The following is a 23,166-nucleotide window of genomic DNA, read 5'->3' on the forward strand; positions in this document are numbered from 1 at the left end:
CTTACATTCAGCTGCTTTGATTGAGGCTAACCCACATTGGAATTTATATCATTAGTATCTACTTTACTGGCTTGAGCTGGCCTTGAAGCAATTGCTCGCATTATTCTTTCACAAACATACTGGATATATAGTTTTTACTTAGCTTCGCAGATATAGAGAAATGTGCTTTCGGCGCGTGAATCTCAAGGTGGCAGAGCCCTGCCTCAGTTTCCTTCCTTTTGCAGACATTGCGCAGATCATCATCCCCACCACCGAAATAAACGCATCCGCGTCAGGAAATGGTCTAGACCCTGGTGCCACCACGTTACAGCAAGGAAGCTATATTTGTGGGGAATCTATCGTCCACTGGCAAGGAACGGGAACGATAGCAGCATTTTGCTCCTCTTGTCCACGACCCCTTCTCGGTAACCGCACCGGTTCCGACGCTCACCATCCAACTCAGTACATGTCTGACACAGCAGTTCGGCGTATTACTCTTCGCTCAAGAGTCTTTTTCATTACCGATAAGAGCGCAAGGGACATGGACTAACATAGATTTGGCTTCAAGCAGAGTGTCGACTAGCGTAGCCTAGTATCGACTCATAGCAACAGCGGATTTCATTTGGCTAGTAACTTTACTCACGGTTTCTTTACGCAAGTCCAATTTGATAACTTTGTGTTCTCCGTTCCCAATGTTGACCGTGTAGCGCGTACATTGTTGCCTTCTGAATTAGAACCAGCTTCTCCAGTCTCCCAGCCCTTACTTTTATCTTTCTCCGCGTACGGTCCATCGTCTAGATACAGATTGTTCTGCTCTATGTAATCGATGACAGCCGCTGGGAGGAGATACTGTACCGAAAGGCCCCTGCGAAAGAACAGCCGTGCTTTCGTCGAGGAAACATCGTTCTGGACCAGCTGAGCAATAGGGTAGATGTTATTCCGCCAACGCACCAGGCTGCCAACCGCTTGATGCAGATCGGCTCCGGTGCGCTCGATGACAAATGTTCCATGGCGGCCAAGTATATGATCGAGCTAAGAAATCACTACGTCAGCCCATAGCCTATGTGATTTTTGAAGACCAAAGTAGATAGATACCTACATCATCATGAGACCAAACGCCCGGCTCAGACATGGTCCTAATCAAGTCTGAACCAGCAAGAAACATGATCTTAACATCACGGTGATCACCGTTTCGAGTGGACACGCCACCAAGAACCGTGTTAATTTCGTAATCGAAGTGGTCGAGCACAACAGCTGTACGTTGATAATTCTGCAACGCCTCCCAGGAATCGACCATTAGCCACGACGACTCCTGCTCTGCGGCAAGCGTGCACATGTTAACCCTGTTTCATGCAGAATGCGATTAGTATTGAGATGTGGTAAATAGTTGCATGATCCAAGACTTCGAAAGTTTCAAGTTTGGGATAAAAATTTAGCCTTTCCGAAAGCTCGGACTGACACAGACATATTTGTGTCAGGGTGTCTTTGTAGAAATGTACATATGCCTCCTTGGGTGTCAGGTCCGCGGTGTGAGACCTCATGATATCTCGTGAGACTCAGTTATGGTCCACAAAAACGAACGCGATAATCTGGCCCGGCCCGACTACTTGAACTGGAGCAGCCCTCTAGGAAAAAAATACAGTTTTTCTAAGGAAGATAGACCACAACTGTGGTACGCATATTATGGGAAGATACAACAGCACTGCCGCACTTACCGATGATGTGCACTGACTAGACCCGCTTTCTTGTACTCGTCACTGACTGGGCTGAGATATCCACCGACGATCTCAAAATCGGTATTCTTCTGAATGAAATCTTCTGTAATCTCGAACATCCGAAGGTGGTGGTATGTGACAGGATTAAAGGAGCCACATGCTACCAAGACGATAGGTTGCTTGGTGGAGGTATGCAGAGTGCGACGGAGCCGATGAGAGGTTAAAGCATAACCTGGAGGATTCGTCAAGGCGATCGTCTTGTGCGGAGGTGTTTCAGCGGCCATAGCTGTGCTAGAAGGAGAGTGATATCATCTTTAGTGCAAGCTGGCTAGTGACGGGAAGCAAATATTGAACGTTCCCCTTTTTTGCCCCTCTCCGCCTCAATGATGATCACTGGCAACTTGGCGACATACATGACATAAATCATAGAAGATGAGACGCTTCCGACTCGGAATCGGCGACCGAGAATGAGTCAACACCCTGACCACCCCGGACGTCGGCCATTCCACCTTCGACCACTGTGACATTGTCAGGGCCACAAATCGCGACCCTTGACTCGTTGGACCGTAGCTTCCGAGCTTTTTCTATATCTTACATCACTTAAGGTTACGGTGCCGCAGGATCAGCCGGCGAAAGGCGACTAGCGCCGAACAATAATAATTATAAGTCTATTTGTCCTTGACATAGTCGGTCAATTCTTGCTACCGACGCGATTTCCGTGGGGAGTCATGATGGCTTTTACATATTGAACTGGCAATCGTAACTTACAAGATCTCAACTTTTCGAGTTTATCACCGTTTCTCATCATCCGAGTCGTAGTTTCAGTCCCCAAGGCATCTGGCTAAAGTTACAGCATAATGATGAGGCTCAATAATATTGGCACAAAAGCTTGGTCTAGAGTAATTAGCTCCTCAAGCCCCGGTCTGTGAAATGTTAACGAGAACCATGGAAGGATCTTAGACTGACATCGGAAACATGCTGAGTCTACTTCCTCACCCACACCATCTTGCCCTTCACCCAGGTGCTTAGTACGTTACCTTGGTGGTCAAGTACCGCCAAGTCCGCGTCTGCACCCGCGCGCAGCGTACCCTTCTTGTTCTCAATGTTAAGGCACCTAGGAGACTGCTAAAGGTAAGGCCTACAAGATCGATGTTCTGCTTACCTTGCAGGATTGTAAGTTGCACATCTGATAGCTTGACCGATGGAGCAGCCCGTATAGCATACGAAATTCCGTACGCATTTGTCGAGAGTGACCACGCTAACGTCCAACCATTAATGTGCAAAACAGGTATTTAGTTCAAACAAACCTTCCGGCAAGGGTGGTGGTGCCCTCCACGTACAGCGCATCGCCTTCCTTGTAGAATCGACGGCCATCGCGCCAGTCATGAACACCATCCTTGAGATGCGGGTCAAGGATCTTCATGGCTGTGAGATCGTGTCAGTAAAGCAACTCCGCGACACAATAGCGCATACCATCGGTAATCAAGATGCACCCGTCTGGATGAGCACTGTACGCCAGCTGCCGAAGATATCAAGTACAGTCTACATGCACATCAACGATAAGAACATACTCTCACGGAGTTAGGATGAGAATGAATCCCATCCACGATGATTTCATAGAATGGTCGATCGAATGGTATAGTCGTCGGATATTTCTTAAGCTCAATTTCGCCCGATTGCCTGCTCCCCAGGGGAGTGGCGCTGATAACGGCAGAGCCCGGGCTCGCCGTCGACTTGCCTGTGGGAAGGAGAGATTTCTTGTGGGCTTGTTCCGCAAGGAGCATAGGTGTCTGAGGCGGCGTCTTAATCTCATCGAATGCTTCCGATATGTGATCAATCGAAGGCTCCTTGGCAATTGGAAGCGAAGGCATCGAGGCATTGAGGGCATTAATGATAGCGGAAGGAAATGGCAAAAAGGTCGAAGAAGACGAAGGAGATAGATAAGGAGAAGCTCCAAGTAAACCAATGATAGACGGGTCGCGATGGTGAAGCTGTGGCATTGCATTGAAGAGGTGTGTGATGCATCTCGCACCATTCCGTAGTGCTGCAGTTGCAATATCCGTTGTAGCCATGCTATCTTCGTTAGGAGTAACTCAACATCGTCATTTTCAACGGGAACATACCTGTGACCAATACTGAAACAGATTCCACGCTTGCTGGCTTCGTTAATAGCCTCCATAACGCCCTCGACTTCAGGTGCAGCTGTTATCATGCGCACTCCCACAGTATTATCGACGGTGTCGCCTGACATGAGCCAATCTTCTGCATCCGCAAGGTTCTCTGGACTGTAAGTAGACTCAAAAGTCTTAAAACCCTCTGGGGCAGGTATGATTAATGCGGGCGAATGAGCGCCTCGTTTGGACATCTGTAGGAACGGCCCCTCAACATGCCACCCGAGGAGGTGTGCTGCGTGTGGAGGCGACCATGGACGAAGCAAGTTAAGAAGCTTGGGGTACAATGTCTTTTCCTGAGTCTGTTATATCACGCATATGTTATGCGAACGAAACACCCCAAGGACCGGAAGCTTACAATAATCGTGGGGACCAAGCTGAGAGTTGACAAAGAAATAAGGTGCTATGAAGCAGTGGATAGTAGATGCATTGACAACGCACGCAGTCACACCCGTCTCAACAATTTTCTCTGCGACCAACTTCATCCCGTCTCGATAAATTTGGTCGTCGCCTTCGTATACAGAGAAGTCGAAACCAAAGCCTCCATTGATCTGAACGTCAATAAAGCCTGGACTGTTCAAGATAATTTAGTTGTTAGAAATCAACAATACGTAACCAGGGACGTCGGTTAAAGACTCGTTGCAGGGCTTGGCACTCACCTCAAGATGTTTCCCCCAAGATCGATGATTGTATTCGGACGCTCCTTGCGCAGGAAAAAGGTTCGCTGGACACGATTAATAGTTGAATCCGACACAGACACACGTCTATAGCCTGGGCAAGGCGACCCACCTGCGCGTCTAGTATGACACCACGCCGCTCATCAATCCACAAATCCTTTTCAACCAAACTACCGTCTTCTTGCGGAAGGAAGCAATTTGTGAAGCAGATAAGGTTATTCGATGTTGTCGCTACCATAGCAGATGACTGTAATTGTGTAAGAGGCTGGATTGGCACTGGTGTACTGATAGTTGCCTGGCAGTGGTGCTCGCTAGAAGTACCCAGATGATACCGACAGCTACATTACTGGCGGACCAGACCGCCGATGGTTCATACCATATCATGCGGGCGATAGTAGCACGCAGGTCACAAGGACACGTTCGAACTCGTGAGTTACATTTAGTTTCTAAACCGCGTGGTAACTTCAGCGAGAGATTATTCTGATAGGTCACAGCTATCTTTACAACTAAGGGCAACGCCAAGGACATTCGACGACATGTTGTGCAGCCACCTCGAGACTGTTGTTGAATCTACCATAACCAATGACCCACAGACATACTGGCGCACCAACGAACATGTTCGAATCCTCTACATAACGTTTGTCTGCGACTTGACACTTCGCCCAGGACTCACAATTTCGTTGTAGTCCGAGCTCCTCGGAAATCACTCGCGTGGGACATCGAGATACGACGGCCCGGTAGGGTGTCAGGCCTGGGTAGAGAATGTACGTGATACCAGCGTGTAAATTTGGATGCTGCTTATGATTCTGCATACTCCTGAAATTCGGAAGGTGGCGACCTGCGCCACACAAGAATGGAGAGCACTGGAAGATGTCAAAGCCCTTGGTCCGCTACTGAAGCTCGCCATATTTGTCTTGAAGCTGTGCATTGCAATGAAGACCACTGACGAGATAGTTAGGACATGACTTTCGACGCCACTCTCGTACGTGCTTTCACTCGCCTTGTACACGTTTACCTCGGATCAATTCACCATCTCAATTGACGTATCAATTCCCAATTCCTCTCCCCATTGAATAGCCTATCAAAGTCTTTTGAGCCAAGACTCAGGGGTGAGCTCTTTTATTTACGATTCTATGTACACTTTCCTGATCATTACCCTGATTAGTCTCTTTCTGGTTCCTAGGTATGATCCAACCCATCTTCGCTCGCACGTTTTGATGTGGCCTTTGTCGTCCAAGACCGCCGATTATGGAAGCTGAAGCGCTGAATATTGTAATTCTACTATGTCTGTCACCCTTCCCAGCAGCACAGGATTGCGGCTTGCATAAATGCGTGCAATATATAAATTACCCACTACGGCAAATTTCCTCATCCGCTGGTGTACGTCGAATATGTGGTTTCGACCTCTACGAGATCCGAAACCCGCAACCAACCTTTTATTGTTTCGTAGCCGTCAGCACTCAACACCTTCAACAAACAGGGCCATTTGATGCCTTGATTTAGTTCAAGTCAGGTAAATATGTCATGGTATGAGCTCGCCGACGATTTCCATGTTGATCCTTGAATCAATTCCTTGTTTGGTACTGAAGAGCGCTTGTAGCACGATGTACTCATTGTCCATCAATGCGACTGCTGCATCACGAGGATTACCATTGTTCTCATAACGCTTCGCATGACCGAACTAGCCTGCATACAGTTCTGTGACACGAGCATGCGTCGACCGTTGCTCAGGTGCTGCATGTTTGTCTACCACAAGCTTCTGAACCTCCTAGGGTCGATATAGCGTTGGCGTGGGATTACAAGTCAAGGTGCTTTTCTTGATATACCCTATCGCGAAATGGACTGTGATGATTGTTAGCATGAGATGAGGAGTCGATGGAATAATACACAGAAGCTCAACCCTGTTTTATTTCTTTGCTCTGGACTCTCTTCAAGGCATAGATGTGAGAATTTATAGCGAAAGAGAGAGCACTACATCAATGATCGTAGTACGCGCCATTGAGAGACTTCGAGGTAGATTGAGACAGCACGTGACAACAACTTTTGAATCAAACGAACATTCATTGGGAGATTCAGGTGAGAGGTGTTAGTGACTGCTCGCACCTGCTGCGCTATGAATCCCCATATCGGCCGCGGCATCTGAACAAAGCTTTCCAACTCCAAGACTTCGGAAGAGCTTCGTCACTCCAGATACTGCAGCCAGGGATTTATCTCTTCTTGAAGTTGTCACTTTTGTCTTGTTCTGCCTCGAGGGCGACCTCCGATTCAAAAGTGTACTACGTAGTAAGTGGCAGTGCCAAATTATACCAGGTGCAAGGCCTAGTCATACGTGAGGATCTGAACCAGCTTCTATAGACTTCCGCCCATGGGTCATGGGTTACCGTTTGGTGAGCAGTAAGCGCTATAATAGCACTGGTAGCTGCGGTCAGTGGTCACTTATGTACTAGTTGCAGCTTGATCTCCAAAAAACCGATGGCATCGCAGCATTCGGGATCATTTTTAGAGCCCATCTCCAAGAAGCACTGCTTGTACAATCTTTACACGCCGCTGATGGGCCCACATTACGTTGACATTGTCTTGCTTGCCAAGAGCAAAACGTTTTGATCAATTAGCGTGTTGGCCACAAATGGCAGTCTCAGACTTTCAGACTACATATTGACTTGTGCAAGATGACCAACAACCAGTGATACTGAACGCAGCCGGTAAATAACAAAACACCTAATATCTTCTCGATTACATCACTGGCACCCTTGTTTCAAGAACGCGGAGCCGTTTTCCATATTTACATAAACGAATACAGCTGGCAATTGCTGTGCCTCTCGGAATCGGATCAAATGTGACCTACATACAAAGGGTCACTGACGTTTTTAATAGCATGGCTCAGGTTAAATCTCATTCTAACCCAACATAATTTGTGTCTGCGCTGAGGACTATAATGACTTCACGACGAACCCATACTGCAGGTGAGTTTTTTTCGTTAGTTTCACACAAATTGAGGTACTCAATGTCTCCGAGTCCATGAACAAGCAGAATCAGTTCGAGCAAGCAGCATTCAAGTGCCATCTCGTTCCCGCACAGAAACGTCCGATGTGCTCCGGCAAATGGGGTTTCGCGGACGCATAGAGGAAGACGAACACGAGTTTGATGTCGTTTTTCCTCCTAGGAAACGTATGTCGCAATGCTTCGAATGCAAGAGTTTTGCTAACTTTCCGTGCAGGCACGCAGAAGGAGCAAGATAAACAAGACGAAGAGGCTCGTAAGCGGGCAATGAGAAACCTTGTGAACTCGTGGCAGGAGCGACTGCAGCTCATCAGTGTCATTGTGAGTGAGGTCATGACTTACCTGGTGAATAACATTCATCTGATGAACGAATTCCCTTGGCATTACACAGACGACATTCTTCGCATCCATAGAAGCAGGAATGTTAGTACCAGTGAATACTGATCCAAATGCAGCCGACGCATTGCCAGGTCTCCTCAAAACTGCGAATGCAGGATTTTTGGGTGCATTGATCATGCACGTTTACGCAGGTGAGTTGGATGGTTATTAGCGCCAGTGCACAGCTAATGACTTACTCGTGCGCAACACGTTAATCGCGCAGCCGTCCTATCATTCCTTGCAGCCTTTCTTTTGATTCGGTATAAACTGAAAGAAGCCTCAAACGAAGAGTTATTCGCAGAAGGCAGAGCCAAGGGATTTCAAATTACAGCATCTCCAGTGACTGGTGCATTCCAGGTCCAAGACATCGAGAGAGATGCCCAAAACAATGACAATGACGTCGATAAATTCGACCCAGAGAACCCGCAGAAAGGCACATCAGAGAACAACATGGACACTAAATATGCTCCAGCGCTGTCGCGGATGGGATCAACACCTGCAGAGCCCCCTATATTTGCCAGGGAGCCACATCTGGAGCAAGTTGGCTTTTGGAGTCCTACGATTTCATCGCACCTGCTGAGCCGCGTGCATACCCTGTGCATTCTCTTCGCCGCGATTGGCTTTATACTTGCAATCATGGGTATCCTGACTTACGCGTGGGCGCTGCAATCAAAGGAGGTCAGCATTTTTGTGTCTGTGTGCTTCGGAGCTGCTCTCCTTGCGATGGGGGTGCTTTTTTTGCCTGATCCCTAGGAGTCGAGGCTCATCGCTATTCGTTTCATTTCTTGAACTTTGCTTCCCTCAAACTTATATCTCTATATTTGTGATATCCACCATCCTCGTAGTCTTTTTGCACACATGGATTCTATGATACTTCAAATACCACTCCAATAAATTGCGCGATACAACATTGAGTACGATATACACAACAATGAAGTGCAAGGCACAACATATCAAAGTGTACAAACCGGGGATTAATATGACGATGAGGGGCAAATGGGCTATTAGGGTCGCAGGTACGTACCATGCGAGGATTATATCGGATGGTTGGGGCACTACAATGACAGGTGGCACAACGATATGACGAAGAACACTTGGAAAATGGAAGTAAATCAGCGGTAGTGATGGATGGGTCTGACCAGGTCCTCTCGACAAGCAGAACCGTGGACCGAACCATCAGTTCGGCCCTGAATCAAGAAAAGACGACAACGTTAATTGAGGCACCGAAGAGCTAGATGCAGGTGACCTTCAAGTTAAGAACATAGTAGACGGAGGCAGACTCAATAACTTGAAGTCTTGAACGGCCCAGTCATGGCCTTTGAAAGTGAACCGAGTGATTCGGTTTGTGATGAATGTCACTGTGTGGAGAGAGGCAGAAACGGAGAAGGTGGGCAGTCCTTTCAAAAGGTGATAAAAATGCTGCGCTACTTGTTAGAAAGTGAAAGAAGGCAATCTATCGCGGTGTAGACAACGGTAGGCAAAGCTCGTTGTTCGATGAGGCAGAGACCTAGTGACGCCAAAGCTTCCAATAAAGCCTGTGCCATTGATTTTGATGAGGATGGGCCGAGTATGTTTCCTAGGGTATTTGAGCTATAGATGGTGCTGCCAAAGTCGTGCCTAAAATGATGAAGATATGGGCGGTTTCTGCCCTGCAGCAAGGCAGAAGAGATTAGAAAATACGAGCCCAACTTGGGGGGCCCGGCTTCGGGAAATTGGCGCTACTAGTACCTCCGAGTCGGCAAGTCCCACAGTGACAGAGTCAGAGCAAACTTCCTGACCCAAGACTTTAACGCAACTTAACTTACCTTACACCAGTCGATAATTGGACGAGCTAGTGTCCTTTCTGATAACAGACATGTCAATGTATCTCGGGTTCGTCTCGCACACGCACCAAAATCGGTTCAAAAGAGCGTCAAGCATTCTGCAGGAACTTGCACGATGCGAGGCACCTGCAGTGGAAGGCCGTGTCATGTCCCAAATTGTACTTTCGAGAATACTCGTCCAGCTGACGATCTCATCGGTTAAGCCCAGCTTCGAAGATTTTGGCCGTCCAGTTTACTAGAAGTAGCGTCTAGACAAGGCGTATGGTGCACTCAGTACGTAGTATATCACGCATTCAATGTCATATTGGGCGCTAGCTATCGCAATAAGTTCACGAAGCCTGTAACTCGGCCGATGAGTGACTTACCGGATCTTGAACCCGATGTTATTTATGTCTTTAACTCCGAAACATTTTACAGACGGTCGTTAAAGTTTTCGAGTCAAGTCGTATAGTAGACACTCGACAAGTCAAGCTTTGTCACCCGTTGGTTTTCATTCCAAAGTTCTTGCAGGCCACTGGTTGCATTTTGCTTCGTGCATCTATATGACTGATTAGCTCATTAAGTCTGTATCTTACCATCTTTGCCCATCCCAGGACCCAACATCAGGAATCATATGCTCAATCGATAAAATGGTTCAGAATGGCAGCCAGCACGAGAAAAACACGCTCTGCATCAGGCTGACCGAATCCGTCGTCTTCCTCCGCACTTCTGATCCGACTGGTCGAGACCGCAACCAGAACAATGAAGCGCCTGCGATGGTTCGCGGATTACTCACCCTGAACATCGTGAAACCCACTCGCATCTCCAGCATCGAGAGCGAACTGCAGGGGAAAGCTACTACTTCGTCTTTTGAAGGTATGTGTACCTTGACTTTGCAGGAACCTAAAACAATCCTCCATAGGGGTTGGTGCACGCCGCATAGAGGTGACAGAGCAGCATAAAGTGTTTTCTGCATCTATCGTCTTCTTCAAAGCGGCATCTTCGCCGTCTGCCCGACGTACTGCTTCAGTTGGCCCCGGTCTTCCAGACCCTGACTACGACCACGATCATGCCCATGAAGTTCATCACCCCGAAGAAAATAGTTCCGTTTCTTCTCCACAACACGGGCCTTATCCCAACGGCTTTCCAAGTCCAACATTCTACACCAGGAGCGCTAGTATGGATCCGCGTCAACCACCTTCCTCGATAAGTGGGCGTTCTTTCAGTGACAACACTATTATGCAACATGACATTCATGTACCTCAGCACCAAGACACTATCCATCTTCCTCCTACTCCCCCTTATAGCCCACCCTTCAACTGTCCTTCGTTTATTGCAGATCATTGTCCCTCGCCCTCCGAGTCACATTCGCACTCGGGCTCAATTTCTCATTCTCCTAATCACCCCAAACCAGAAGACAGTCCAGCACAGACGCTTGAAGACCTTCGACGAGCGCTCATGAATAACATAGAGGCAGGCCAACCGAGTATGCCATTTTCTAATGCTTTTGATTGCTCATGTCTACACACCTTACAGGTCTAGGCCATCGTAGCTCATTCCATGCGCCCACTGTTGGTTCTTCTGCGTCAAGCATATACTCACACCGCGATATCACCCTCTCCCGTCGACCAAGTATCGAAGACATCTCTGAAAACGAGCAGTTGTCTGCACAGTCATCCCGATTCAGTTCCCGCACGCGTACATCTCCTGCAGAGACGCAAAATCCAGTGCAGAGTCCAAGCGTCGTCTCAAATACTGCAGCACACGAGGATCGTGGGAGAAAACACGCCCGGTTTTCGTTTCACACTGTTGCCAATGTGATCGACACAATGGTTGAGCGTGTGAGGTCGCGTTCCCCACGTGCTGAATCACACAGAAGAAGCAAGAGTATAAATCGTGAGGACGAACGAGGGAGGACGTTGGATAGGGGAAAGGGGAAGTTGCCAGAGCTGTCCTCACATGAAAATGATAAACATAAGCATCATTCTACTTTGGGAAAAGTAGGAGAACTCTTAGGGCTGGAAGAAGAGCATAAAGAGGTGGGGGAAGGTTGGAAGGAATTCAAGAAAGGTGGGTTTTGATGTACATCGCTTCGCGCGGCTGCGTGCTTACTCGCTCTAAGGAACATATACCTATCCCATCTCATTTACTATACCAAACAACTCCCCTCCCACCATTGAGTGCGATTACGGATCTATGATCTGGAGACTCAAGGCCGAAGTACATCGACCTGGTGCGTTCACACCAAAGCTGACTGCACAACGCGAAGTCCTTGTGGTTGCAGCTCCTTGTGAAGACGATACCGAGGATTCGGAAAACACCATCATCGAACGTCAGTGGGAGTCACAGCTGCAGTATATGATAGCAATATCGGGACGCAGATTTCCCACTGGCGGCACCATACCCATGGATCTCACGATAATTCCTTTCACGAAAGCCAAGGTGCATCGGATATCTGTCCACATCGATGGTGAGTAGCTACAGTTGCGCTTACCGGTTATGGAACCTGAATTGTGCAGAACGAATTGAGTATCACACAGCAACGAGGCGGCTCGTGCGCTCACAACTTGGACACCGAATACCTTTGCTTTTGCTCGAAAACGAGGTCAAGGGCGAGAGTCACCCGTTACTCCCTCTCATCTCCGACGACCCGGAGGCATTCCGAAAGTCACCTCTTTACCAACTCCTAAGTGCTCATGACGACGAGAACGAGATGGCCGTAGCTGTCATGGGCCCAGGGCCATGGACATTCCACAGCGAAATGCAGCTTCCTCAACACTGCTCCCTCATTCATTTCTCCAATCGAAACAAGAAGAGCAACATCACTATCAGCCACACACTCAAGATTGCCATTCGCGTCGAACGTGGCGATGACGAAGCGACCGACCCGCAAACAAAGAAGGCGAAATTATTTGACATTCTCGTCCAAATGCCTATACGCATCTTATCCGTAGGTTCTTTGCATATATTCCATTTCAATGCACCTGTCTGAACAAGTCGTGTTTCCAGTGTCACTGTACCCCAGCGTGGACATCTCTACCTAGGTACTACGAGGTGCTAGAACGTGACTTTGACAACAAACGTGTATCCTGTCCATGCGACCTCAGGGCCGCACACACCTCACACAGCGGTCCGAATGATAGCGAACTGCACATGCCCGTCTCATTGAACCGCGTAGGCTCGATCGACTCCACCGTGTCGTCGTCTGCGGAGAATCACTCGCCGGCGGGGCACAGCGGGACGCTCGTGCAAACACTTGTGGGGCGGAGCACGCAGTATGAACGGCTAATGTCGGGAATGGAGAGTGAGGCGGGCGAAGCGCCTCCGGCGTATGAGAGTATTGGTAATGCATTTCGGTCTCAAAGGGGGCGTTTCTATCATGCTTGAGGGGTCTCAAATTTTGTTCATGCGAGATATATTAATATTTATGGGTTGTATGTTGGGTTCTGGTGCTGCCAGTGGTGATAGTTTAATCAGCAGTTGCTACATACTTAGTTGGTTTTGTTACTATTAGAAGTATTGAAAGAGTGCTGAAGCGCTGAAGTCTTGACTCCTGACAGCGACATTTACCATGTCCTTTCGTAATTGTACTATCATCATCTGTTTTTCATCTCAAGTCACTGATCAGTGTATCAATGATCACACACCTAGCCCTCCTGGAACCTCTCCCAAGCGAAAACAACACCAAGTTCTATCACAGCTGTTAGCAGGGGATTGATTACCAGCGGCTATCGCGCCAAGTCGTTGTGTTGGCTACCGAGGGCTTGTTGATGGGCCGACGACGGTATAGGACTGCAATGATTCGCCCTGTCCATCCTGGTCCCTGGAACAGGGAATCGTGCAGCACTCTTGCTAATTCACAAGATAGACTCGGAGCCTGGAGGGACTCAGTAATTCATCCTGTTTGACATGTGAGCTTGAGATTTTGCTTTCTTATCGCAAATTAGTTTCTGATCAATAATCGCCCTGCACAAGTAATCATGGTCCGACAATCCAGGCACTTCTTCAAGTTGGAGCTTAGGTCAACTCACATGCAGTCTAAAACGGCGGGAGCAACCGGTCATAATAAGCCTTCTTGAGCCCATAATTAGGCGGCCGCGGGGCTGCACAATTCTCAGAGTTCGCGTTCGCTTGGAAGGGCAGTTCAAGTTATTTCAGTCTTAAGCGCTTGATTCCCGCCTCCGTGAACTAGTACTGGTTCAAGGCTCCAAGCCCGTAGAAGGCCGCATGTATCTGGTGTGCTGCTTAATTCTAAAATATCGCTGTCAGGGTTTATTTGAGCTAATAGCTTTCCTCTCGTACATTGATTACACAGGGACGAGGATTCTCTGCGACAACTTGAAGGCATGATGCGAAGGTTTTAGTAACTGACGTGGCTAAATTAGGAAAGGTTTTAAGGTCCGTCTAAGGAATTTACAAGAGGACAGCCATATACGTAACAGCCGACATTGAAATATTGACTGCAGTCTGCAGCGCACAGCCTAGGTGAACGCGAACCGAGCCTGCCTGGACTTTTGGTAAATCCAAACGCATGATGCAAAGTTCAGAATAGGCCGTCTCACACGCTCTACCTCTTCATCATGTGGAGGGCCATTGATCCCGCCAACCTCACATTCACAGCCAAGCCTGAAAATTGATCCACTTGGAGCTGAGTCCAGCATTAGGTCACCCGAGGTCGTGATTCATCAGCTCATCCGTGAAAGTATGGCTGATGGGATATTCTTAGGCGTTATAACACATGGATCCCTCATGAGTAGCGACTGCCCGCATGGTTGTCTTGTTATCTCTATCTAGAATTCTGTGGCTTTCGAGCGCCGTTCTGCCCCGACTGATGCTATAAATCCCCGACAAGCTTTCTCGGTGGGGGCGCCCAATATCATCAGGATGCGCCTACTCCCATCCTTCGTAGCTCTTGCTCTCGGACTGTTGGCTTCTGCCGACTCATTCCTGTCGCCTTACCGTCTTCATGAGAGACGTGGGCACGTCCCTGCTGGATGGTCATACGACCGAAAGCACGACAATGAGGCTGCTATCCCTCTGCGATTTGCTCTGAAGCAAAGTAATATTGACGCGATTGGTGACTACTTGATGGAAGTCTCTCACCCAGAGTCTGCCAAATACGGTAAACATTGGACTGCTGGAGAAGTTTTCAGGAAGTTTTCGCCTGCTGCTGAAAGTGTTGAAGCCGTCCTTGCCTGGCTTGAAGAGAACGGTTTTGATTCCTCCCGTGCCAAGCTCACTCGTAACAGAGGTTGGATCGAAGTCCAAGCCACTGTAGAGGAGGCTGAGCGTCTCCTGCAGACTGAGTACCATGTGTACAGTCACGAAACTGGTCAAGAGCATGTTGGTGAGTAGTATTCTCGATCTTCTTATTTCGTGAAATTTACCAGTTATATAGCGTGCGATTCATACCACTTGCCTGAGCATGTCCAGGATCATGTCGACTTCGTGACTCCTACTGTACATTTTGATGCTAAGATCTCGAGGCGCTCCGGCTCCGATTCCACCGAGGGGATCGCGCGCACTGTTGGACAGCCAGGACAGGGCACTTACCCAAAGACCACTGGAGAGGTCCAAAGTCTCCTGACTCAACTGGAAAACTGTGATGTGCAAATCACTCCAATTTGTTTGAGGGCTCTGTATGGGTTGGTTTACGAGCCGCTGGCAGCGGACAAGAACAGCTATGGAATTGGTAAGTTATGCAACATGACATTAGGCGCACGAAGTTGACTCGGCAAACAGTGGAGTACACCCCACAAGCCTACCTGCAAAATGACCTGGACATGTTCCAAAGCACTTTCGCCCCAGACCTTGTTGGAGTTGCACCCAAGATGGTATCAATAGATGGAGGTCCGTTAGAATCACGGCTCTTTGAATTTTGATAGTTAACCTTCCACCAGGCTATGCACAAACCGAATACACTGGCTTCGAGTACAACGGTGAATCCGATCTTGACCTCGAGTACGCGATGAACCTCGTCACCGCCGCGCAGCCAGTCACCTTATACCAGGCTGGAGATATGGTAGAGGGTGAGTGCTTTCACATGGTATTGGTATATTACTAACAATGTCTGAAGGTGCCTCTTTCAACAACTTCCTTGACGCAATCGATGGCACATACTGCACCTTTGAGGGTGGAGACGATCCAACTCAAGACGCCATTTACCCTGACCCATACGGTGGAGGCTACGAGGGCCCCGAAGATTGCGGCACCGCAGCGCCTACCAATGTTATCTCGACATCTTATTCATACAACGAAGCTGATCTGACGCCCTTCTATACTGCCCGTCAATGTGCGGAGTATGCTAAACTTGGCTTGATGGGAGTTACTGTCCTCTATAGCTCTGGTGACTATGGAGTTGCTGGAAACGGCGGTTACTGTCTGACGTCTAACGGTGAGTTTTCTCAGCATGCTTGTGGCAAGATGCTAATATCTCTCGTAGGAACCCAGACCCTGAACGGCACCATCTTCAACCCCAGTTTCCCGGGAACTTGCCCCTACATCACATCTGTTGGTGCTACTCAGGTCAACCCTAATTCAACGGTCTATGAGCCGGAAGGGGCCTGTGAACAAGTCATCTACTCTGGCGGTGGTTTCAGCAACTACTTTGCGATGCCTGATTACCAGAAGACAGCGGTCGAATACTATCTAACAAATTATTACCCTCAGTATCCTCCCAACATCTGGAACGCCTCAGGAACGGTACGTGCTGCTCAAGTGGTATGGTTTGTAAATGACAGCATCTAATCTCAATTTCCTTTCACAGTCCCGTGGCTTCCCTGACATTGCTGCCAATGGAGCCGTAAGTTCTCGTCGTTGAAGATCTACCAGCTGATACTAACAGTATACAGAACTACGTTGTTGCTATTGATGGTACATATGAATTGGTTTATGGAACGTCCTGCTCTTCCCCAGTCAGTGGATCCATCTTGACGATGGTCAACGATGCCCGCCTGGCAGTTGGAAAGAAACCGATAGGATTCATCAACCCAACTGTAAGTGTCTGTCTCAAATCCCTGTTGCCTTTTTCTCACCAACTGTTGCAATGAAGATCTACTCGCCTAGCTTTGCCGGCGTTTTCAACGATATCACCATGGGCGGAAACCAAGGATGTGGTACTGCTGGATACACTGCCGTTCCTGGCTGGGATCCAGTTACTGGACTGGGGACCCCCAATTTCCCGAAGCTTCTTGCGTCGTGGTTACTCCTTCCGTAGACTTTGAGCTCGGCATTTTGGAATAAAGTCGATGCTGCGTGGTGTAAATTATCATGTAGATATCATTATTATTATTGAAGACATTTGAAACTTCTCATTAGCTCCACAAGCTGCAATATGGATGCGAGATATTATCGCTGGATACTAAGGTTTGCCTGTCAATCGACTAATGCAACCATAGCCCTGCCATGCTTTACTGTAACTCATCAAAGACGCGCAACGAGGTATAGCATAACCAATTACAGAGTTAGAGTTGTTGGCTTTTGCAAAGTAAGCGACAGCAGCGAGGCTGTCTCTCGGAGATCAGTGTCGAGCTGGCAATATATTGTTCGCATCTTACAACATCTGTGACCGGAATCGAGTACTTTGGGCCAACAAATGGGAAAAGGGCCTATGTGCTCCGCGGCAACGATCTGCGTGTGAGATTGCCTTCAATGAGAAAGCCTTGAGATGGTCTTATAGCCTCACGCGAATACAGGGTTGAGACGAGACGAGGTATGAGTTATGTGGTTTTAAGCTACCTTTCAATAATGTAGAATTCTTTTCAGCAACTAGCCAATGGATCTAGCCCCTTCCATCCCTTTCCTGATAGAATCAAGGACTCCGAGATTTGCCTTTCGCTGCTCTTCTATCGGCCCATTCAACGCATCTTCCCACCACCTCTCGTCTTCAGGCACATCGCGCCAGCCTCCTTTCAGAAATTTTGCAAATGCAGGCATACTGCCTGATGGAGAGACACGCAATGCCTGGGCCTTCTTCCAGTGAGGAGGAGGGTTTGTTGACGAGAACGGCGCGGCAGGATTAGTACTGGGAGGTTTCGAAAAACCTTCACATGGGAGAATAACGCCAGGAGGTACTGTGATGCGGCCGTGCTTGAAGCAAATATATGAGATCGCCACACAGTGAAGTACAGCGCCATCGGGTTCAGGCAATTTTGACTGTGCGGCAGCCAGGGCTTCTATTTCCCTTTTTGTCTTTTCAGCTTGAAGGTTGTAGTTCGCCTCAGTCGTATCACCGGGGGTTGCAGGGGTGGCCAAGTCTTCTGCAGGCGTACTCAGCAGAATTCGAGGGAAGTCATCTAATGCTGTCGGTGTCTTTGATGGTCTGGCACTATCATTACCAGTCCCTAGTTGCTGACCTGCCCCGTCAACCTGTAGTTTATGGGTGGCACTGTGCCTGTTCTTTGGGCCCGGGAAAGAGATGTAGCGAGCAATCACGAACATCTTGTCCATGTTAGATGATTTCCTGCGTATATTCTATAACCACCAAGAACTCACCCATTTATTGTCCCATGCCCCGATGGAGAGTCTTATCTCGTAGCTACTTAGGAACGGTATTTCTCGAATGAAATGAAAGTGAGTAGCTACATGTGGAATGAATATTGATTGAGAAATGTGTGGAGTAAAGTTGACGCACAGCCTAGAGCCATCCACCCGCCACTCCTTGCGAAAGCAGGGACAGTTTTCAGAACCAGTTTCAAGCGAGCAGCATCGAGGGCCTGAAAAAAGATTGTCATCATTGTGTTATTTGAATGTACTGAACACCTACCTTCGCGTAACTAGAATTGCTGAGGTGTCCATTGTAATCGACGTCATCCACACCTAAAGTCAGGTGAGTTTATATTCATGAGAGACTTGGATGAAAGCGTACTCGTCCAGCTACGATGAATGCTCACGAGCTCGAAGGGGTTTGCACCAATTGGACATAGATCTTCGCCCCAGTCGGCAAGAATCTTTGCCCTGACCTCTTTGGGCTTGAACAGGATGCGAAGTCGTAGAAGGTAGTACTGGAGACGGAGTCGCAGGACTGGCAGGAACACGCGAACTCAAAGAAGTCATTTTGTAGACATCATTGGTAGAAATGAATGCGTACTCACTGTGCCAGGCAAACGGTAAAGACCGACAATTAACGAATAGCAAGACTAAGAAGATATACTTGAAAGCCGACAGCGCTAACGTCGTCGACTGGCTGTGGGGTAACTTTTGCAAGTTAAAGGCTAGCATTGGTGGTATCTTGGCAAGAAGATGCAAACTGTCGCGAGACTGCCGGCCCAACATTGTGTCTTCAATGACAAAAGGTGAGTTGAAGTAGTAGTAGGAATTTAACAATGCGTTCCAGATAGGACCGGCAGTTGTCAGTATTCCAAGGTGGGATGACTCTGATAACTAGGAGTCAGGACTAGAAGACAGACCCAAACCCAGGCTTGGGCTGCACCGTATTGCATATGATACTTTCGGAAGATAGTACTAGTCGGACTCTCAGAATGGTAAAAATAAAGTTGGCGAAACCAGTGCATATTGCACGTGCTGCAGCGTTGGAACAAAACCATGTCTCGGCATTTCTAACTGCCAGCTTCCCTCGCAGGTGAGAAGGTTTTTCACGCAAGCATATCAACCGGCGCACGATGTCAACCTCGCTCTGCAGTTTAAAGATTTCTTCACAAGCGTTCTCCACAAGGTGTGATACTGGTACCTGCTGAACAATACGCGACTGGTCACGTCACGTCCCACGTCTGGCACTCTCCATCATGCTCGAGTCGTGCCCAGAAACCTCCCTTGCCAAAGAAAAAATGAAGATCCAGCTGCGTCCGGCTCGAGAATCCCTGACATGGTCCAATAGGTTCGGCTGGACTGAGCGTTAGCTCGGGGTGAGGCGCTACGATAGGATGTGATGTTCCATGCCTCACCGCGCTACGTATAGGGCCTGGCCTGGCCTGCTGTGTTGCCTGGCACTTTCGTGTTCGCAACCTATCCATTGCATTTATGCCATCGATGCTAGCATCGACCTCCACACTGAGGAGCATCAGTAAAGGTGCTTAGCTTGGCTATCTCAGCCTGCTTTATTCGTGCGTCCTTCGTGTGGACCCCTTGCCAATGCATATCACCATCTTTGTGGCCAAATCGAACCGAGATACGGTCTCACCTTCGCCGCCGCTCCCTTACTCCACCGCAATCTCACCATTTGAAACTAGACTTCGCGATGAGCCGAATTTGCTGGACTCCACGAGTTGTAATAGGCGAGCGCCCAACAGGTCCAAGATATCGAACGGTCACAATTCGTTTATCAAGTTTCAAACTCCGGTTATGCTTGGCCCAGGCAAGCTGTTCTACGAACTTGACACCGCCTGGGTGCTATGTATAGGTAGTGACATACCACTGGAGAGAATCAAGCTTAAACTAGAATGCCGATGCCGTCTGAGACGTCGACGCGCTCATGTTTGTCCTCCTCGCGCACTACTGAAGAAGCGTGCGCCGTCGATCACAAGTGTGCACGACTGTGGAGTCACGCCAAACCAATCCCATCAGGATCTAATGGCCGCAAATTTGTAGGTGGAACGCCCAGAGAAATGAGGTACATACTGATGGTGTAGCCCACGGCAATTGCGCGATGTCAATGCATACTGAAAACTTGAACACATTCCTACGGTGACCTTGGAAGACATGCTGAGAGCAGGCAGGCCAGTGGTACTGCTGTGAGCAACCACTACAAGGTAATAAACCGGTTCTTCCCACGTCCACGCGGTGCTAAGCAACCACTACTTCATATTAAACTTAGCCTCACCACCAGCAGGGTATTTCGGACTTCGTGAACATGCAAAGGTTGGGCGGCTGCAGATGCTGAATAAGGTCGATATTATGAACACGCAGTCTCGTTAACGTTGCGTCTACAAAAGTTCCGCGGGGGAATGGTTCCCTGTGCGAACTCCAAAAATTATATTGCACAACTTCAGATTGTGCTATACAAATTACAACATGCATGCCATGTGTGATACTCCCCGCGTGTTCCTTCGGTCTCACCATCGTTAGCTTAGTAGTTAGCATGTTGTTCAATGAGTGCAAGGGCAGTTGCAGAGCGAGGCTTGATAGAACACTTGAAGGGTTTGGGGTGGCTTGAAATACGCCAAATCAGACCTACCCCGTACGTGACAAGATGTCCGACATACCTGGCTATACCTGGTAAGGGATCAACCTCGGGGGTGATCTCAACACCATTCTCAACAACCTTGGAAATATCAAACACGGCCAGTGACATCGCAGTGGATATCCAAATGGAAGCATCAGCAAGGTGGAGACCTATACATCAAAAACAAGCAAATGTCAGAATACCGGTAGTTAATTGATGTGAATTGGACACACCTGGGCAAATACTGCGGAGGAAAAAGTTAGTACTCTGATCAGATTTAGAACCAATTTTGTGCTTGCCGTCTACCGAAGCCGAAGCACATTGTGGAAGGCTCCGTCTCAGGTTCCTTTCCATCCTTAGCCAAGAAACGTTCAGGATTGAATTGTGAGGGGTTAGCATATGTGCGTGGATCGTTGAGCATGAACCTGTTGCAATTAACAGCATTACATTCTTGTTTATCAATCGAAGGGGGCACCTACCAAAGGTTAGGCATTACTAAGGAACCTTTTGGAATATAGTATCCGTCGTGGATATCGTCTTCAGCCACACAGTGGGGGAAGCCTGTCATTGAGATACCCGTTGGTACATAAATAATGTCATGAACGAGATCCGCATACCGGTGGGAAAGATAGCATTCCAGCGCAGAACTTCTTTGACAAGCGCATTAGTATAGGGGAGGGAGTCGCGGTCGGCGAAGGAGGGAAGACGGTCATGACCAACAACCGCATCTATTTCGGCCTGAGCTTTCTTCTGCACATCAGGGAAAAGTGTCATAGCTAGAAAAAGCGAGTATACTGCAGAAATAGTCTGAGGAAATAGGCGCAGCACTTTCAGAAGATGGTGATTAGAAATATAGATAAGTAGGGACAAACCGTATCGGAACCACCGGCGTATATGGAAAACGCAGACCATTTTACGACGTGGTCCTCTTCCGCCGATACATCACCCCCTTTCAAAAGATTCGAGGTAAAAGACACAGGGGCGATATCAGCAACCTGTAAAATTTGAACTTCGACGAATGATCGCAAAACTGCAAACTGGTCACCATCTGGTCCTTGACGAATTTGTGGGGTGTAGAGACCATCTGTTCGAGGGTCCCACGCCATTCACGTGCTATGCGTTTGAAGCCAGCACCTGGGAACCACGCGGGGACCTTTGCCACTACAATTGACAGGTTATCGAAAGCCAATGCCAACGTCAGAATAATATAGCTCACAGAATGGTAAAATATCAACCATAAAGGCACCGGGAGCCGAGGCCTGCGAGCAATTTTCTGTAACACGATTTGCAAGATCAACCCAAGGATCATTGTTCTCTTGCACTTCGTAGCCGTGAGTGATACGCAGAACAACAGCGACAGCAGTGCTATAGTCAAAATTCAAGATCGTGTGATTGCAAAGATGAATAATACATACTGTCGGATATGATCCTGCAGTTGGTCAGGTTTCGCAAGCACACGCTTCAGGAATCGACGAGTCTCAACCTCTTCAGTCTCGTTGTATACGTCCATTGCGGCGCGACTGCCGATAACGCGATGTATCTTCTTGCGTTGCTGGCGAAAACTGCGACCATAAGGAAGAAAAGGCAAAGAGTACTTCCAGCCAACAAGTTCGCCAGCCATAGGAAGCACAGGACGGTCAGAATACAAAGTGCTTTTACTGTCCATCATTTCTATTGCAGTCTTGACAGAGTTCAGCACAATGATGTGCCGACCCAGAACCTCGATATGCGTGATATCACCTGTAGAAAATATTTTTTAAAATGCGTGATTTTGGAAGAAGGGATGCCACTCGCCATACTTCTGACCCCACTCAGTAAATGTGAGCCAGGGTTTGCTGCGAGGCATATCTAAAATATTGCCAATGAGAGGCCACCCCCGGGGACCAGGTGGATATGGACCAGGATTCTTCTTGATGACCACCTGCTTTGCCAGATAGACTGCGACTGTAACACCGCCAAAGCATAGTAGCTCTAGCCAAGCAACATTCAAGTTAGTGATTGTCAACATGGTCCACTACTATCAGAGAATGAGTAACTCAAGGACGGGGATGAGTAGAGTGAATGATCAGATAAGAGATAGACATCTGACCTCGTATTTATGTTCACCAAAAGCAACACACCGTGTGGGGATGGCGGTCACGGGTATGGCGGGTACTACAGGTTCGGTGTTCATACCGTACCCCGTGACGTCAGCACGGTATACGGGTATATTCACGAGTAGCTACAGCAATATTGATCTTTCGACCGACGGGGATACCCTAATTACCCATGATCAGAAGGAAGCGAGTAGGGGTCACTGTGCCCCGTCCGAGCCAGGATTGTCAC

General features: G+C 48.3%; 7 protein-coding genes across 7 annotated transcripts; 3 read left to right on the forward strand and 4 right to left on the reverse strand.

Moving 5' to 3' along the window:
- Positions 1-618: 618 nt before the first annotated feature.
- Positions 619-1,978, reverse strand: EDB93DRAFT_1076255 (uncharacterized protein; the record flags this gene model as incomplete). The annotated part of the gene is made up of 3 exons (XM_041445220.1): positions 619-1,011; positions 1,079-1,322; positions 1,695-1,978. 3 exons carry the CDS (start codon positions 1,976-1,978, stop codon positions 619-621), a joined length of 921 nt encoding a protein of 306 aa, XP_041312893.1.
- A 392-nt stretch (positions 1,979-2,370) lies between these two features.
- EDB93DRAFT_1219035 (carbohydrate esterase family 9 protein) lies at positions 2,371-4,972 on the reverse strand. The gene is made up of 11 exons (XM_041451114.1): positions 4,838-4,972; positions 4,655-4,789; positions 4,525-4,589; positions 4,307-4,438; positions 4,224-4,242; positions 3,818-4,167; positions 3,266-3,767; positions 3,168-3,213; positions 3,002-3,119; positions 2,857-2,952; positions 2,371-2,808 (listed from the first exon to the last, which is right to left on the reverse strand). Exons 2-11 carry the CDS (start codon positions 4,778-4,780, stop codon positions 2,679-2,681), a joined length of 1,584 nt encoding a protein of 527 aa, XP_041312894.1. The 5' UTR covers positions 4,781-4,789; positions 4,838-4,972; the 3' UTR covers positions 2,371-2,678.
- A 2,107-nt stretch (positions 4,973-7,079) lies between these two features.
- On the forward strand, positions 7,080-8,729 carry EDB93DRAFT_449034 (uncharacterized protein). The gene is made up of 5 exons (XM_041456413.1): positions 7,080-7,505; positions 7,558-7,710; positions 7,760-7,863; positions 7,934-8,072; positions 8,144-8,729. The coding sequence occupies exons 1-5, from the start codon at positions 7,478-7,480 to the stop codon at positions 8,671-8,673; spliced, it is 954 nt and encodes a 317-aa protein (XP_041312895.1). The 5' UTR covers positions 7,080-7,477; the 3' UTR covers positions 8,674-8,729.
- Positions 8,730-10,372: 1,643 nt separating this feature from the next.
- EDB93DRAFT_1075989 (uncharacterized protein) lies at positions 10,373-13,109 on the forward strand (the record flags this gene model as incomplete). Its single annotated transcript, XM_041445196.1, has 6 exons — positions 10,373-10,598; positions 10,645-11,208; positions 11,259-11,792; positions 11,845-12,192; positions 12,242-12,672; positions 12,732-13,109. The coding sequence occupies 6 exons, from the start codon at positions 10,373-10,375 to the stop codon at positions 13,107-13,109; spliced, it is 2,481 nt and encodes an 826-aa protein (XP_041312896.1).
- A 1,475-nt stretch (positions 13,110-14,584) lies between these two features.
- Positions 14,585-17,031, forward strand: EDB93DRAFT_1118582 (subtilisin-like protein). The gene is made up of 9 exons (XM_041448418.1): positions 14,585-15,069; positions 15,121-15,414; positions 15,465-15,572; positions 15,623-15,751; positions 15,799-16,116; positions 16,165-16,424; positions 16,489-16,524; positions 16,574-16,717; positions 16,774-17,031. The coding sequence occupies exons 1-9, from the start codon at positions 14,607-14,609 to the stop codon at positions 16,936-16,938; spliced, it is 1,917 nt and encodes a 638-aa protein (XP_041312897.1). The 5' UTR covers positions 14,585-14,606; the 3' UTR covers positions 16,939-17,031.
- A 153-nt stretch (positions 17,032-17,184) lies between these two features.
- Positions 17,185-19,249, reverse strand: EDB93DRAFT_1118583 (uncharacterized protein). The gene is made up of 7 exons (XM_041448419.1): positions 18,815-19,249; positions 18,589-18,762; positions 18,487-18,539; positions 18,355-18,436; positions 18,216-18,301; positions 17,279-18,161; positions 17,185-17,227 (listed from the first exon to the last, which is right to left on the reverse strand). Exons 1-6 carry the CDS (start codon positions 18,993-18,995, stop codon positions 17,490-17,492), a joined length of 1,248 nt encoding a protein of 415 aa, XP_041312898.1. The 5' UTR covers positions 18,996-19,249; the 3' UTR covers positions 17,185-17,227; positions 17,279-17,489.
- Positions 19,250-20,745: 1,496 nt separating this feature from the next.
- On the reverse strand, positions 20,746-22,849 carry EDB93DRAFT_1075550 (cytochrome P450; the record flags this gene model as incomplete). The annotated part of the gene is made up of 11 exons (XM_041445169.1): positions 20,746-20,827; positions 20,882-21,011; positions 21,075-21,085; positions 21,126-21,266; positions 21,321-21,402; positions 21,459-21,648; positions 21,714-21,836; positions 21,887-22,002; positions 22,058-22,206; positions 22,257-22,581; positions 22,648-22,849. The coding sequence occupies 11 exons, from the start codon at positions 22,847-22,849 to the stop codon at positions 20,746-20,748; spliced, it is 1,551 nt and encodes a 516-aa protein (XP_041312899.1).
- Between the last annotated feature and the right edge of the window lie 317 nt (positions 22,850-23,166).

The sequence above is a fragment of the Suillus bovinus genome (genome assembly GCF_016758785.1).
Source record: "Suillus bovinus strain UH-Sbo-P2 chromosome Unknown EDB93scaffold_3, whole genome shotgun sequence".
NCBI classification, from domain to species: Eukaryota; Fungi; Basidiomycota; class Agaricomycetes; order Boletales; family Suillaceae; genus Suillus; species Suillus bovinus.